The sequence below is a fragment of the Branchiostoma floridae genome, chromosome 4, assembly GCF_000003815.2.
Source record: "Branchiostoma floridae strain S238N-H82 chromosome 4, Bfl_VNyyK, whole genome shotgun sequence".
Taxonomy (NCBI): domain Eukaryota; kingdom Metazoa; phylum Chordata; class Leptocardii; order Amphioxiformes; family Branchiostomatidae; genus Branchiostoma; species Branchiostoma floridae.
The window spans coordinates 19851981-19867437 of NC_049982.1; the positions used below are offsets into that span (position 1 = coordinate 19851981).

Consider the following 15457-nt stretch of genomic DNA (forward strand, 5'->3'; position numbering starts at 1 on the left):
AATTTGAAAGGAATACATTACCATGATGTGTTTTTTTCTGTATTCTGTATAACGTTAAACGGTTGAACATACTCAGTGATTAGCACACTACTTTAAATTTCCAAATCTGCCCTGTACAGAATAATACTAGTATACAGTATAGCAGAAACAAAGTAATAAGAACAAGCATGATGTTAAAAAACAACAGGCGACGAAAGGACGCTACGATATAGCACACTATGATTTCTCAAGCGGAACATAATAGAGGGGGGCAAGCAGAGAGATAAGGGCTAAGGCATACGCATCACTACTCAGACCCAATCTACATAAACGACATCACTCTTACTCAAACGTCCTTGAAGATAAGTTAGAATCAGTACAAAATAGAGCAGTAAGATTTGTGTACGATGACTACAGATAATCAACTAGTGTGTCCCAATTGGGACCACTTCGATTCACGATTTTTATCCGGGAATACGACTGGAAAGGAAAATATGCCGGGAAAGGAAAAAAATGCCGGAAGAGGAATATATGCCAGAGGGCTTGTACCGGCCGGTATATTCCTTTCCCGTCGTATTCCCGGATAAAAATCGCGAATTAAAGGTTTCGTAACTGACTTGTTTTTTTAACTGAGAGAAATCAAACTTAGCTCACTTCTTGGTCTTGTATTTGGCTATTATTCATATTTGGCTATTATTCAAAGACCCTATTCACTAGTACATTTTATCAGCTGTAAAAGAAGAACCATTGAGAGCTCAGAAATTAAAGTTAGCATGTAACCAATAGAGACATATTCACTATTATCTAGATAAAGTTTCAGCTCCACCTCCTACCATCGTTATAAGTGGGTCAGAAATAGAGGAACTGATCTTCTCACAAGCTTCCAAGGGTGTGGTCATCAAGAAATCACCTGAGTTGCTCATGAAATATGAACAACTAGAGTTCGGCGACCTCATAACTCCATGAAATATTTAGAGCTTTTGTAAATTTTATGCAAATGACTTACACATTTACATGATTTATGCATGGTGATGTTCATCACTGACTAACGTACACATGTCACAAGTATAAAACTCCCATCATCAATCATTAAGCGGATTTCCAATTTTTGTATATGTTATGCAAATCAGTCCCTCATTTGCATATTTGGTAGCTGCTTATGTGCCACCTATTATAATTTACATGTGTTACATTTATAGAAGTCCAGTTATTGACATAATGGAATTGTACAACTTCCTCATTAATTATGCAAATTAAGTCCTCATTTGCAAACCGTGTATATCATTATTGGTATCTTTGCCTAAGCTACCTGCTTGCCTAAAATGATGGCAATCCATCATTCCTTTCTGCAGTTATCCTCTTTGGAATGTCTTGCAGTTCCAAAATTAAATGTTAGGGAGCTGAAACTTGCCTCACTTTGTCATGACGCTAAAAGCTGTCTATCACCAAAATGGCCATATCATGTCCGGGACGAGACATACACGGAAAAAAACTGCTATGATAAAATATTCTCACTAATTATGCAAATGTAATCTAATTTTGCATAATTAGTATTTTCATTTTGTACAACATCGTCTAAGGTACCTACATACCAAAAATCATGAAAGTCCGTTGTTCCCTTCTTGAGTTATCTTCTTCAGAAGTTTTTGACAAAATTGCCCCTGCTATCCCAAACGTAGTCGCTAGGGGACCCAACTTATGTCACTTATTCCTGAGCACAGGAGCTATCTAACACACAAAAATTTTGACCATAGCTTGTTCAGAACACGACATAGCAAAACCGGAAGTTGCGCTGCAGTACCAAGGGGAGCCGCTATGGGGCCCAAAATCTAATCCTTTCCAGCTTTCATCACACAGTACCAACACACCAAGTATGAAACCAATCCACCCAGACGTTCTTGAGTTATCTTGTTTACACACACACACAGAGACAAACGCGGTGTAAACTAGAGTTCGGCGACTTCATAACTCCATGAAATATTTAGAGCTTTTGTAAAATTCATGCAATTGACTAACACATTAAGATAATTTATGCATGGTGGTGTTGTTCATCATTGACTAACGTACACATGGCGCAATAATAAAATTCCCATCATGAATCATAAAGTGGTTTTGCAATTTTTACATAAACTATGCAAATAATATAAATTGCTCATTACCATATTTGGTATCTGCTTATATTCCACCTATCGTAATTAACACGTGTTACATTTATTGAAGTCCAGTTATTGAAAACAATGGAATTATACAATTTCCTCGTTAATTATGCAAGTTAAGCCCTCATTTGCATAACATGTATATCATTATGAACATCTTTGCCTAAGGTACCCGCAAGCCTAATATGATGCCAATCCGTCAATCGTTTTTGCAGTTATCCTCTTTGGAATGTCTTGACTAAAACGCCCCTGCAGTTCCGAAATTAAATGTAAGGGGGGTGGAAACCTTACCCACTTTGTCATGATACTAAATGCTATCTACCACCCAAATTTCAAGACCATATCAGGTCCGGGACAAGAGATACATAGAAAAAACTGATATAATAGAATATTCTCAATAATTATGTAAATGTGCTCCCATTTTGCGTAATTAGTATTTCATTTTGTACAACATTGTCTAAGGTACCTAACGTTACATACCCCAAGTCATAAAAATTCGTTGTTCCCTTCTTGAGTTATCGTCTTCAGCAGTTTTTGACAAAAATGCCTCTGCTATCCCAAAAGTAGCTGCTAGGGAGCCCAAATTTATGTCACTTCTTCTTGAGAACAACAGCTATCTAACACCCTAATATCGTGACCATAGCTTGTTCAGAACACGACATAGCAAAAATGGAAGTTGCGCTGCAGTACCAATTGAAGCCACTAGGGGGCCCAAAATCTAATCCTTTTCAGCTTTCATCACCCAGTACCAACACACCAAGTATGAAACCAATTCATCCAGCCGTTCTTAAGTTATCTTGTTTACACACACACACACACACACACACACACACACACACACAGACAGACAGACAGACAGACAGACAAACGCGGGCTAAATATAACCTCCATGGTATTTCATGGAGGTAAATATAACCTCAATGGCATTTCATGGAGGTAAGGAGGCCGAGGATATATGCCGTTACCGTAGTGCCAAATTTTAACTCATTCGATGGAAAAACGAGCCTGTTATAAACCTAATGACATTTTCGGAAGCATCCTCCTATTATGGCATCCGGTGGAATTACGAAAGTTAATGTCACACACTGCCCGTGTTGATTGTAATGCTGATGGAATATTCTCTCAGGCAAAGGTTTTTAGCATAATTTGCATCGTTAACACAGCTGTCTAATCATGAAAGTTATTACATACTTACTTAATCATGAAAGTTACTACTTCCTTACTCACTTACTTACTTAATCAAGAAAGTCCATGGTTTTAATGCTTATCGGCTTAACGGCTAGCCTTAACACTACAGCAGATGTCGGTTTGAGGTATTTTGTTGTGGACATGCAATGGTCCTAATTGTTAGTTGCGAATCCTTAGCTTTTTTATGTAAAAAAACGGTAATTATTTTCGCACATTGGCAGCTTGGAACCGCATGAGCTATATCTGAAGACCGTGGATTGATGAATTCCACAGCTCTGATATTCATCACTTAGATTATGAACTCCACATCTGTGGGTTTCATCGTTATACTGATGAACCCAATGCCCGTTCCGTCGCTAATACTAGCGATCAGCCGTGGGTTTCATTGATATACTGATGAACCCAACGCCCGTTCCGTCGCTAATACTAGCGATCAGCCATGGGTTTCATCGATATACTGATGAACCCTAGGCCTACTAGTCAATAGTACGCTAGGGGAGTCAGCCGACCGAGTAGAACCATTATCATTCTACTCGGCCGGTTGACTCCCCTAGCGTACTATTGACCCTATTTGTCCAATTTCTACAATTAGACCACCGAAACACGGAGCCTGGTAGAGGCTAGATTATATTACCTTACCTTAGACCTCAGATCCTCCCACAACACTGTTGCATTGGTCGACTCGTCGAGCATACTTTCTCCAAAGGTTGCGGTCTTGAGCAACTACTGCCATGCTTTCAATGTTGTATAAACCCATTTTCCCTCCATCATCTAAGATTGTCCGTCTTAGTGTAGTTTTTGGGCTGCCCCTGGGGCGGGTGCCCTTAGGAGCCCATGACATAGCTGTTTTTGTTGTTCTCTTGTCGGATAGGCGTCATACATGCCCGACAAATCTCAATCTTCTTTTTCTGACTATCTCACTGGCTAGAGGCACCTTAGCTCTTTTCATGAGCTCCTCATTTGTGACGTGGTCACGCCAGGAGATGCCTAGGATTGTCGGTATTTACGTTGGAAGGTGTCGAGTGATTTTGTTATCTCTGCAGTGCTTTTCCAAGATTCACATGCATACGTGGCTATCGGCATTACACTAGTCTGAAATAACTTTAACTTTAATGGTACGCTGATTTGCTTAAATAGCCAGAATTTTCTCAGGTATTGCCACATACCAGTAGCTTTGCCAAGCCTGGATTTGACGTCTTCTTCTGTGCCACCGAACATAGTAATAATGCTGCCTAGGTACTTAGTATGTAAATTTGTCAACATACTCAATTTCTTAATTTTCAAGCACGTTTGGTGATGCGTTTTGGTGCTCGCCTCGCTGCAGTGCCGACGGAAAGTGCTAGGTAAACCATTTTCAAATAGGACCTTCGTTTCTGTAACGTTAACTGCTACTCAAATACCAAATACTAGTATCATGAATGTTCAGAGAGGTTGTTTTTAAACAGATGACACCGAACTCGAGAAGAACAAGTTGAACATGTGCAAAAAATATAAAATCAAACAGGAACAATATCCACCGAGTTTAGCTTGTGCAGATGGTAGGGAGTCCATTCCACAGAAATACTTTAATCATGCCCGAATGCTGATCTTTTGACCTTGAACAGGATCTATACACAGATGTATAGGAACATCATAATAGAGCAGGGCTCCACGTCTACATGTTATACCTGCCTATTTTGAGGGACAACTGGGAGTCTTGTTAAGTAGGATAAAGAAAAGAATTGTTAAAAAACTGACTTCAGAGCCAAATGTTCGTCACCCCAACTCTATAGGTAAGCATCTTTCTGTTATGTGTATTTTCAGATCGATCGTTACATGGTGGATTTTGTATTTGCAGGAAGATGAATCACAACAAAAGAATGGTATGGGACTCAGGGGAGATTATATTCTCAGTGAATGTAAAAGTTTAACGTTACGTTTGAATTATTTACACACAAAGTTACTTTTTACGGCTTAGGTCGGGTGCACGTTCAAAACGGCGTGCTTTCGCATTTTTCATACCACTAAAAGAAAGCAAACTTTCAGACATTGGCGAGGGCAGTCGGCCACTAAAAAAAAGGGTACAAAGAACATTGCATACCTAGTGCTAACAGCTACGCTTCTGCTCTGCCATTTTACCCTTCTTTCTTTTACCCAGTTTTGTTATACCTCATGATAATGTTTTTTTTCATTGTGCTCCAATGATCAACATGTATGTGCTTTTTGTATGATACTGAAATACTGAATAACGTTTAGAAAAAATAATGATAAGCGAGAAACAGATGCACAACGGGTTACACGAGCTTTGCCAGCGGGCGCTGTCAGGACCGCTGGCGCCAGGCCAAGCATTTGTCCTGCTCTCGCGTCTTTCCAAATACGGAGCGATGTGTACCACGTATTTTGCAAAACCATAAAAGCTATTTTCTATGTCTGTATTCAAAATGTGTAAAAAGATATTGGACGTATTGTAACTATATACAAAGTCAAAGACGTTTAATTCCTTACTAGAATATTCGTAGGAAATTGTATTTTAGTCCAATTGCACTAAACAGCAGTAGATATTGCCTTGTGGTGGTGATAATGGTGATGAGTTTTGCAATTTTTCAGAAATACATTGTAATACGCAACTCCAATTTACATATGCATAAACTTGCATAAATTATATAAGTGATACTCTGAGCCCCTATGTGTGGATGTCCCTCAACCTGCCCAAAAGGAGATTGATTACTTAGCCACATAACTTTTAAATCAGTATTCAATTTGATTGGTTGTGAACTTGGAAGTGTTTAATTCTGAAATGATTTGACATACAGATATTATTTTAATTATGGAAAGAATTTCTCCAACTTGATAACATTGAACAATTATGTATGGAGCATCGGAGAATTCTGTGTAAAAAATAACGTATGAATAACAAACCATTGTATTAAACTTTGTGTGTTGTATCTGCACGTATTACAAATGGAATATTATTGATCAGAGTAAGTTATAGATTCAAAAAGTTCGTATGTTGAGTCTGACAACATTAGTGGCAGATACGAACGTAAATTAAACGGCTTGGTATCTGACGAAATTTTTTTGTTATTTGAGGTTCCGAATTACGGTTTCCAATGTCCGGGTATGTTACGGAATCCTTGTCGGATCCACCAAAAATACAGACAAACAAAATACTGCTCCTTATCAGTCGAAAATCTTTGTTTTCGGATTTTGTCGGATTTGAGGTTCCAAATAACGGCTTCCGATGTCCGGATATATTACGGATTCCTTGTCGGATTCACCAAAAATACAAATATACAGACAGAATACGAGAATATATATCGAAAATCCTTGTTTTCGGATGTCCGGATATGATGTTCCGAACTAGAGTTCGACGAACACATCCCTTCGCCAAATAATCATGCCTTTATTAAGACTTTAAAGTTTATGTATTACTAAATAGTACCTACCCCAATCGCAAATGACTGCATGGAGCATGAACGTGTGTTCCTCACAAACCCACAAACGCTACCAAAAACATAACCTTCTTGGCGAACTGGTGACAACGAAATTATGTACAATGTTGTGATACTATCCAGCGCAACTTTTATAGTGTTTTGTTAAACTGTTACAGAGGAAAAAAGTAGAAGACTGTGATCACAGATGACCTGGTAGCATCCCTGGTCAATCAGAATTTCATGCTTGTCAGAGGATTTTCTCCCAAGTGTAAGGGCGTCCAGGTCACAAGGCTCACATCTGAGAAACAGCTGTGTCCATAGATATAGGTCAAAATAAGATATATAGAAATAAAAATTTAGGCCGGACGAGATGGCCGACACTTCTTTCGATCAACCTGCCCGCTAGGCATACGACGTGGTAACCACGTTGTGATACGTCGGAACTACGTTGGTTTGGACGGAGTTCCTGACCCGGTTTGCACGGGCTTAGAGCCAATCAGATTTCGTGATTCGCGTACAAGCGAAACTTGACACTTCTCTTCTTTCGTAGAATCCAGCTTGTCAAAATAAGATATATAGAAAACAGTCTATTTCTCTTTATTGGCCACTGATTACAATTAAATGCATCTTTCCATGTAGATTATCATCTAAAGTACCTTTCAGCCAAAAACAATGCAAACAAGTTTGAAAGTCGTATCATGGAATTCAGTGGATTTATGAACTTCCCTCATTAATTATGAAAATTAGCTGTTGATTTGCATAATTGGTATTACATCATGCAAGCCATCACTTAGAAACTTAGAAATCGCTTAGAAATCACGAGCACAGCATGTTCAGAACACAAGTTGTCAAAATTAAAAGTTTTGCTGCAGTACCTAAGTTTGTTGAACTGTATGCCAAATTTGTTATTGAATATATGTGGGCATATAATCAAGACACCTAGCTGTGTACGAAAATTAGGGTCATTCGGCTGTAATACCAGGGTATATGGACAGTTTTAAGAAAAGCAGTTACGAGACATCCCCTAGTTCAGTCGAGAATGTACTAAATGATTTTATAGTACCCCTACAAGAAGCAGACAAACAACCACTAACATTACGTTGCATGAAAGAAGGAAAAAAGACCCGACGCAAACCCAAACCCAAGAAATGGTTCACTACAACATGTAACACCGAAAGAAGAAACTTAAAAGACTTGTTAGCCAAATTGTTATCTCAAATATCCCCTGGATCCCTTCATCCGGATTAATACTGTAAATGGAAAAAAAAGAAGAATACACAATGTCCCCTACCGGGCATTGAAGCACCCCCCCCCCAATTATTACCTCTCCATGTCTGCTGTATATTGATATCTCTCTCTTGGGTATCAAATATGTCATACATTCTGTTGTTGTGGATAGTAGATTTGTTGTTAACTGTAGCTAAGGTATCTCTATTGGTATCAAGTCGTCCTTTTAAATTGCCCATTTTTACCCACATTATATCTTCTGATTTCCTACCTAGTTTTGTAATAAAATTGCTATACTGCTCCTTGAACAGAAATATTTACGTTTTTACTCGAACGCAAATAATTGCCTTTGCCAAGAAAGCTATAGTTTGGGTAGAAAATTTTTGTATTTGAGTAGCGGTTGCAGATCTAGAAACAAAGTTTCTGTTCAAAAATGGTTCACTTAGGACTTTTCGCCGGCACTGCAGCGGGCCGAGTATGTGCGAGTGTGTGGTTGCGGGCACGATAACTAGACGTTGCGGATTGTTTTGCATGATATTTGTGGTTATGTGGGGGTTGGAAAAACGAAGGTCAAGTTCGATAATGATCTTCCTGGCGACAAGTGGATGTGGCGACAAGTACTGCAGCGGAGCGTCAAAGTTACGTATGGTGTCGGTCTGCATGTATGCCAACAGCATAACTTGAGAAGGCGTGGACTTGAGAAGTACCTGTTGTGGAAGGGAAGGTCAAGGGCAAAAAATGGTTTACCTGCCACTTTCCTATGGCACTGCAGCATCTGTGTACTATGTATGTTTGTGCACAACATTACTCGAGGTTAGTTGTGATGGATAAAATGGAATTCTCAACTGCTATAAACACGCGTTCATGCAGTCGTTTTATTTTGGGGTAGGTACTCTTTAGTTAGACGAACGAGAGCAAATAGTCTTGAATAAAGGCATGCTTGTTTGGCGAAGGGATGTGTTCCGTGGAAGTCTATTCATAATTTGTTACCATCTTCTTGGAAAGCGGTCGTTCTCAACGCAACATGGCCTGTTTCTAAATTCCAATATTTCTGCATCGACAGGATGCAAGAGAAAGTATGACGTGTAAAGCAAAAGTGACAAAGGTCATCTATAATATCAGCATGTAAGATACATCGTAACAAAGAGAAATGACTGTTTATTTTTGCCTGATCGGTACCGGTGTCAATTGACTCGACGAATAAACATTACCTAGAGTTAATTTCTCCGAGAAGGTACTCTTCTGGGTTGATTTGATTTTTTCAAACGTATTTGTTAGAGACCTTCTGTCTTTGTCTAACTATAGATTCGTGAATGGTGAAGACAACATGATCCGAAGAAGGAGAATGAAGATAACATCAGCCTTTGTGGCTCTTCTCGTCTGTGGTGGATTCAGCTATTATATTTCTACGACCATGTATAAGAGTAACAGCCAAACCCAGTCCCTTCAACTTCACAACATAGGCAACAGGTAATCGGCGTGTAATATCGTTTTATAATGGATAAGACGATGTAAGTGGCCCCATTGCCCAGGTGCCGTTAGATAAACTATTAAAGTTGATATCATAATTTATATCATGCCCATTAGACTCGTTATAGGTATGCCATTAAAACGTATTCCACGATGCCGGCTTAAGTCTGAATATATCATGACAAATGCCGGATTCCATACCTCAAAGCAATGTAAATTCATGATAAACGGAATTGTTTTAAAGTATCATCAAACTGCAACAGTGCATTAAGACCAAATGTCTGTAAGGATCAAATAATTCTTCAAGATCAAGCATTTATCAAATAGGTATTACATAGATTTTTCTTTGACAAGAAGTTGAGTCAGAATTCTGTTTTAATTTGTCACATGTAGTACTTCAAACATGGCTAAAATTCACAATTTCGTCAAACGCAAAAAAACTGGCCTACTTTTGAGGACAACCCCGTGACAACCAAACAAGACGACAAATTTCGCAACAATGCTTTTGATAGATATACAAATCATCTATACAGGGTATAAATTTCAAGCCAAAAAATTACCAGTGCGGCACTTATAGCGTTACAAAGTTGGGCCAAAAATTACGTTATTTTCAAGCTTGAAACATTGTATTGTTTTAATGCTGCCCAAGAACTAAATATCTCGTTGGAAAATTCACAACAATTTTTAAAAAGGCAAAATGTTGGTCTATTCAGATCTTGTTTTGTTTTGACGATACAATCAACGGTGTTGGAGTGACAATGCCGTAAAGTATGTCGATTTCCGTGTTTTTGAGTTGCGGAAATTGAGGAAAATGGCCAGAAAACTTTGTTGGCCCGTACCATGACAATATGGAGTTTTGATCTAAAAGAAAGCTATTTTGAGGGGTTGTGTACCAAGTACTATCTCTGTGTTTACCCTTGCCACCATTGTTTGATCCTTATAGACATTTGCTCTTAAGGGCTAAGCTGTTTGATCGACCTATTATGCCTACTAATGGTTATACGGCAAGCTAACCCCCCTTACCACTTCGTTTTGAACAATAGATAGGTGCTTTGGTTAAGTTGTGGAAGCCCAATAGGGTGCTACATTTTGACAATATACGCTCGATGTTTCATAGCAAAGAAAGATAGGCATAGGGCATTCGGTAAATGGCGCGAACAACGAAAAAAGTTAAAGAAACTAAAATGTGGATTTTGGCAGGATTCCAGGACCAGGTGAGGATATACATGGTAAGAGAGGAGTGACAGAAAGGACAACCGGTACTTGCATTCCACGAAAGAAATTTGTCTTCATTGCAACGCACAAAACTGGAACTGTCACCACCTCAAACATTTTCCAAAGATATGCCATCAACCACAAGTTGGCTGTGCTGGTAGCAACAGCCGGTAACCCCGTCTCCTGGGGCCGATCACCCGCGGAAGAGGATTATATCCACACGCCAGATGAACAGTACGACGCCCTATTCAACCACCTGACGTACAATAAAACATGGCTGCGGTCCAAGTTCCCAGCCAACACAGCATACATCTGTAAGGAAACTGTTTTATGCAGAAATGATGATTTATTGCATGAAATGAATGTGTATCTTTAGATTGTTGTCGGAAATTTGAATTGTACTTATATAAGCAAACTTTTTCTCAGCCGTATATCAGTCTTGATTTTTAACAGAAACATAAAATTACTATTGAACAATAAGCAAACTGTGCTGCTGTGGGAACCATGGAAATCATCATGCCCTACATAGTTTATTGATGCCTTAGGGGTGGAGTCGCCTGGGTAGTACTGCGACAGAGTTAGAATACTGTTCTAACTCCCCTGTTGCATCTCCAATTTTGTTTCACAGCATGTGATAGAGACCTTTTTACCTTTAGACACAGAAACCGATATGTGTATGCAGGGATTCGCCGGGACTGATTGTTGGGTAAATGTATTAAACAACTAGAGTTCGGCTACCTTATACCTCCATGAAATATTTAGAGCTTTTGTAAATCTTAGCATTTACATGATTTATGTATTATGGTTATCATTGACATGTCACAACGCACACATGTCACGAGTGTAAAAGTCCCATCAATAATTATTAAGCGGTTTGGCACTTTATGTATATATGACGTAAATCAGTGCCCCATTTGCATGTTTGGTATCTGCTTATGTTCCACCTATCACATTTTAAATATGTCTATTGAAGTCCTGTGGCTAAAAACAATGAAAACAATTTCCTCGTTGATTATACAAATCAGACCCTCATTTGCATAACATTATACCATTTGCCTAAGCTACCTGTATGCCTAAAATGATGCCAATCCAGTCGTTCCTTTCTGCAGTTATCCTCTTTGGAGTGTCTTGATAAAAAAAACTGCAGTTCCACAATTAAATGTTAGGGACCGGAAACTTGCCCCACTTTGTCATGACGCTCAAAGCTATCAACCACCCAAATGCCAAGACCATAGCATGTCCGGGACAAGAGATACATTGAAAAATGCTACGATAGAATATTCTCATTAATTGTGCAAATGTAATCCTATTTTGCATAATTGACAACATTTTCTTAGCTACCTACATACCAAAAATCATGAAAATCCGTTGTTCTCTTCTTGAGTTATCGTCAACGTTTTTGACAAAAATGCCCCTACTATCCCAAAACTAGTCGCTAGGAGGCCCACCTTATGTCACTTTTTCCTAATTATATGATCTTACACTTAAGAATCATAGCGTGTTCAGAACACGAGATAGCGAACCCGAAAGTTAGTCTGCAGTACCATGTGAAGCCGCTAGGGGGCCCAATATCTAATCATTTTCAGCTTTTTCATCACACCCCACCAACACACCAAGTATGAAAGCAATCCACGCAGCCGTTCTTGAATTATCTTGTTCACACAGCAACAGACACACACACAAACGCTAGTGAAAATATAACCTCCATTACATTTCATGGGCCCAGGTAACTATAAAGCTGTGAAAGCTTTCATTCTGTGACTATCGTGTCCATATTTTATCCATACATGTGTAGTAGAGATCACCAAGCAGGGACAATGCTTGATATGCCAGTTTCTTTATTTCACATACAGCTATCATACGAGAACCAAGCAGTCAATTGACCTCCGCCATGCACTACTACTTCCTTCCAAATCTTCTGCAAATGCGTGGCGTTAGTAATCCGGTCAATGAGTTCCTGCTGAATCCATGGAAGTACAGGCATCTGTCCGAGGTTCACTTTGACTTCTGTAACATCACCTGGGACCCCACCAGGAACTTCATGTCCTTCGACTTGGGGTATCCTGCAGAGGGAGCGGAAGACGAGGTATTAATGCGAAATGACTGAACATAACAATCACTAACTGAGGATTGTGCGCGGTACTTGTGTACCAATGCTTGTTTAACACCTGAGCCATGCTACGAGGCTTATCCGTATCGGGTCTCACTAATTACCGAAAATACCAAAAAACGTTCTAAAAAAGCCGAAGACAACCAAAAACAACTTTCACTAACTACCGAAACAACTCTCACTATCAAGGAAAGCCGAGATTTGCTTGTGAGCAAATGCAGCATATTTCACTCCACCTCCCTCCCCATGCAACAATGCTGATCCACAGTTACACATATGGAAAAATGAAACATTCCAAAATAAGGAAAATGGAGATTTCTGTGCCCTGATATTATAACAGAATAACATGAAATTTGGTATAGGGGTGCTCTGGATACTTGCACGTAGAACTTAACATTTTGGGCATACATTACATTAAGAGGATAATTCTTTCGGCCATTTTTCTCATTTGGATGTGATACTTACCTTTGTAATTTTGGCATACGCTTCTTTTATGTCAGAAAAACTTAGTGATGGCATTTTTCATTTTTGGAATGCCAATAAATCCCAGTCTGGATAGGCTTAAGTCTTTGATGAAAGTACTTCAAAGTCACTACCGCATCAGATTGAAAGACTGTTAACATTTACTTCCGGACTTTTTGTTTTCTTACAACGAGAACATTAAAATCCTTATATGCTTGGTTTTGAATAATATTTTGAAAACATTTACTTCCCGTTGTTTTGTTGTTCGATAAGGAACGGGCTCGTCGATACATCAGTGAACTAGAAACCGACTTCACTCTTGTCATGCTACTGGAGTCCCTTGTGCTCCTCAGACGGCTGATGTGCTGGGAGATGCAAGATGTCTTTTACGTCACCAAGAACAATCGGACATATTCATATAAAAAGGTTATTCCCTCTAAAGAACAGATTTCCAACCTGCGGAAGTGGAAAGCCGTGGATTACTTACTGTATGACACGTTCAACACGTCACTTTGGCGCAAAATTGCAGCACAGGTAAGGATAAAACATTACGAGAGGTGTTCAGTAGTAATCTGTAACTTTATGACATTTTTTCCTGTTATGGTACTAGTTACAAAATTACACATCAATTAGTACTTCTTTGTGCAGCTGGAATCAAACCTTTACTCTAACTAGCCATAAGCTAAAATCTAAGGGCACAAACCGCCGTACGTTTAACTGCTGGCTGATACGTGCAAAAACGTGGTCATCTTTTGGGATCCATAAGTGGCAAGTACCGCCTCTGTACGAACTCGTATGGAATCTAACGGACTTGGGAGCACGCAGACACGCCGTAGCACGTAAAGCCTCGGTCTCAAAGCGCGTACGATTTGTTTCGATGGAGGTTTTAAGCGCAGTATAAGCGCAGTGCGTCGTAAGTCGATGAAGAATCGGAAGCAATAGTTTAAATATACAAAGCCGTGGTCACAAAGATCGTAGGACATCGTACGATGAGGTCAGAAGAGCGTACCTAGTCCTGCGTCAATCGCAGTTAATCATAGTAAATCGAAGAGCCTCTTATGACGAAAAATAGAGCTGGAATGGATTTTGAACAAGTTTAAAGTTTCTCCATCGTCGTACAATTTCGATTGCCCACATAACGGACTTCATTACAGCAATTTCATTTCTACTGATGACGTTGAATATTACTAATTTTTAGCATGTTGTGATGGTTTCAGTTTTCCTTGATATTATCTTTCATGTAGAGGAACGTGTGAACAATCGTGCGTCATTGGAAAAAATTTTGAACATCATCCAAAGCGCTACGATGGCTGATTGTGCTTACGATTTTGCTGCGCTCATCGCATATGCATATATGCAGAATATGCTATCGGAATATAAGGAATATAAGGAAACCATGCGTACTAAGAACGTGTAAGTACGGCCTGCATACGATAACTTGACAATCGCTCAGAGATCGTACTTTGTAAGCACACACAACTCACCACTTGTGCAGCGAATGGCCTCCCCTCCAAAAAACGTACGGATAAAAAACACGTATGGCCGGTTATGCCCTTAGCTTTACGGATCTTTTTTTGTCTATCAAACAGGGTGCGGACTTCCACGAGGAAGTATACTACTTTAGAGAGGTCAACACAAATGTCAACACGTACTGCGATGAGCGACAGGAAGGGACACCCAATCTCACAGTGGTAGCCTCGAGATGGAATCTACAGTTTGAAGTCGACGCCAATTTTTGCCGTGTCATACAATCACGTGTATGTATTACTGTGCACTGACGAGGTTCTTAAATCTGCTTCATAACTAACCATCTGCTTTTCTGGAAGCCACCAATAGATTCGAACGTTTGCCATAGAGTGAACACTGCTTGTAGGTATTGGCTTGTATCAGTAAGGCTGTATGTCACATTGGAAGGCTGGCGTCATTCTGCCATTTCTTAAGCCCCCTTCACACGAGAGCACGAATGAGCCGGGATGCCGTCGGAATGAATATTCTTTTCTATTCCTGGCAATTCGTAGTGTGTTCTAACTGCATTCCAGCTATTAGTGCCCGTTCTTTTGGCTACAGTCAAACCGCAGGTCAACCCAGAACGAGTTATTCTCTAATAGGGCATTCACACTGAGATCGAATCATCAGGAATCAAGCAGAACCAGCCGGAATGAAGTATTTGCAAAATTTGTGAAACATTCGGTGCCATTCCGAGTGGGTATTCCAATGGGCCTTAAATCCCCTTCACA

General features: G+C 39.6%; 1 protein-coding gene across 1 annotated transcript in view; it reads left to right on the forward strand.

The window, feature by feature from the left end:
- Positions 1-13578: 13578 nt before the first annotated feature.
- The window catches only part of LOC118414712, a 2723-nt gene continuing 844 nt past the window's right edge, over positions 13579-15457 (forward strand). The window contains exons 1-2 of the mRNA XM_035818911.1: positions 13579-13754; positions 14810-14977. Of these exons, the coding sequence (XP_035674804.1) occupies positions 13581-13754; positions 14810-14977 (342 nt within the window). The 5' untranslated portion in view covers positions 13579-13580. The remainder of the gene's footprint in view (positions 13755-14809; positions 14978-15457) is intronic.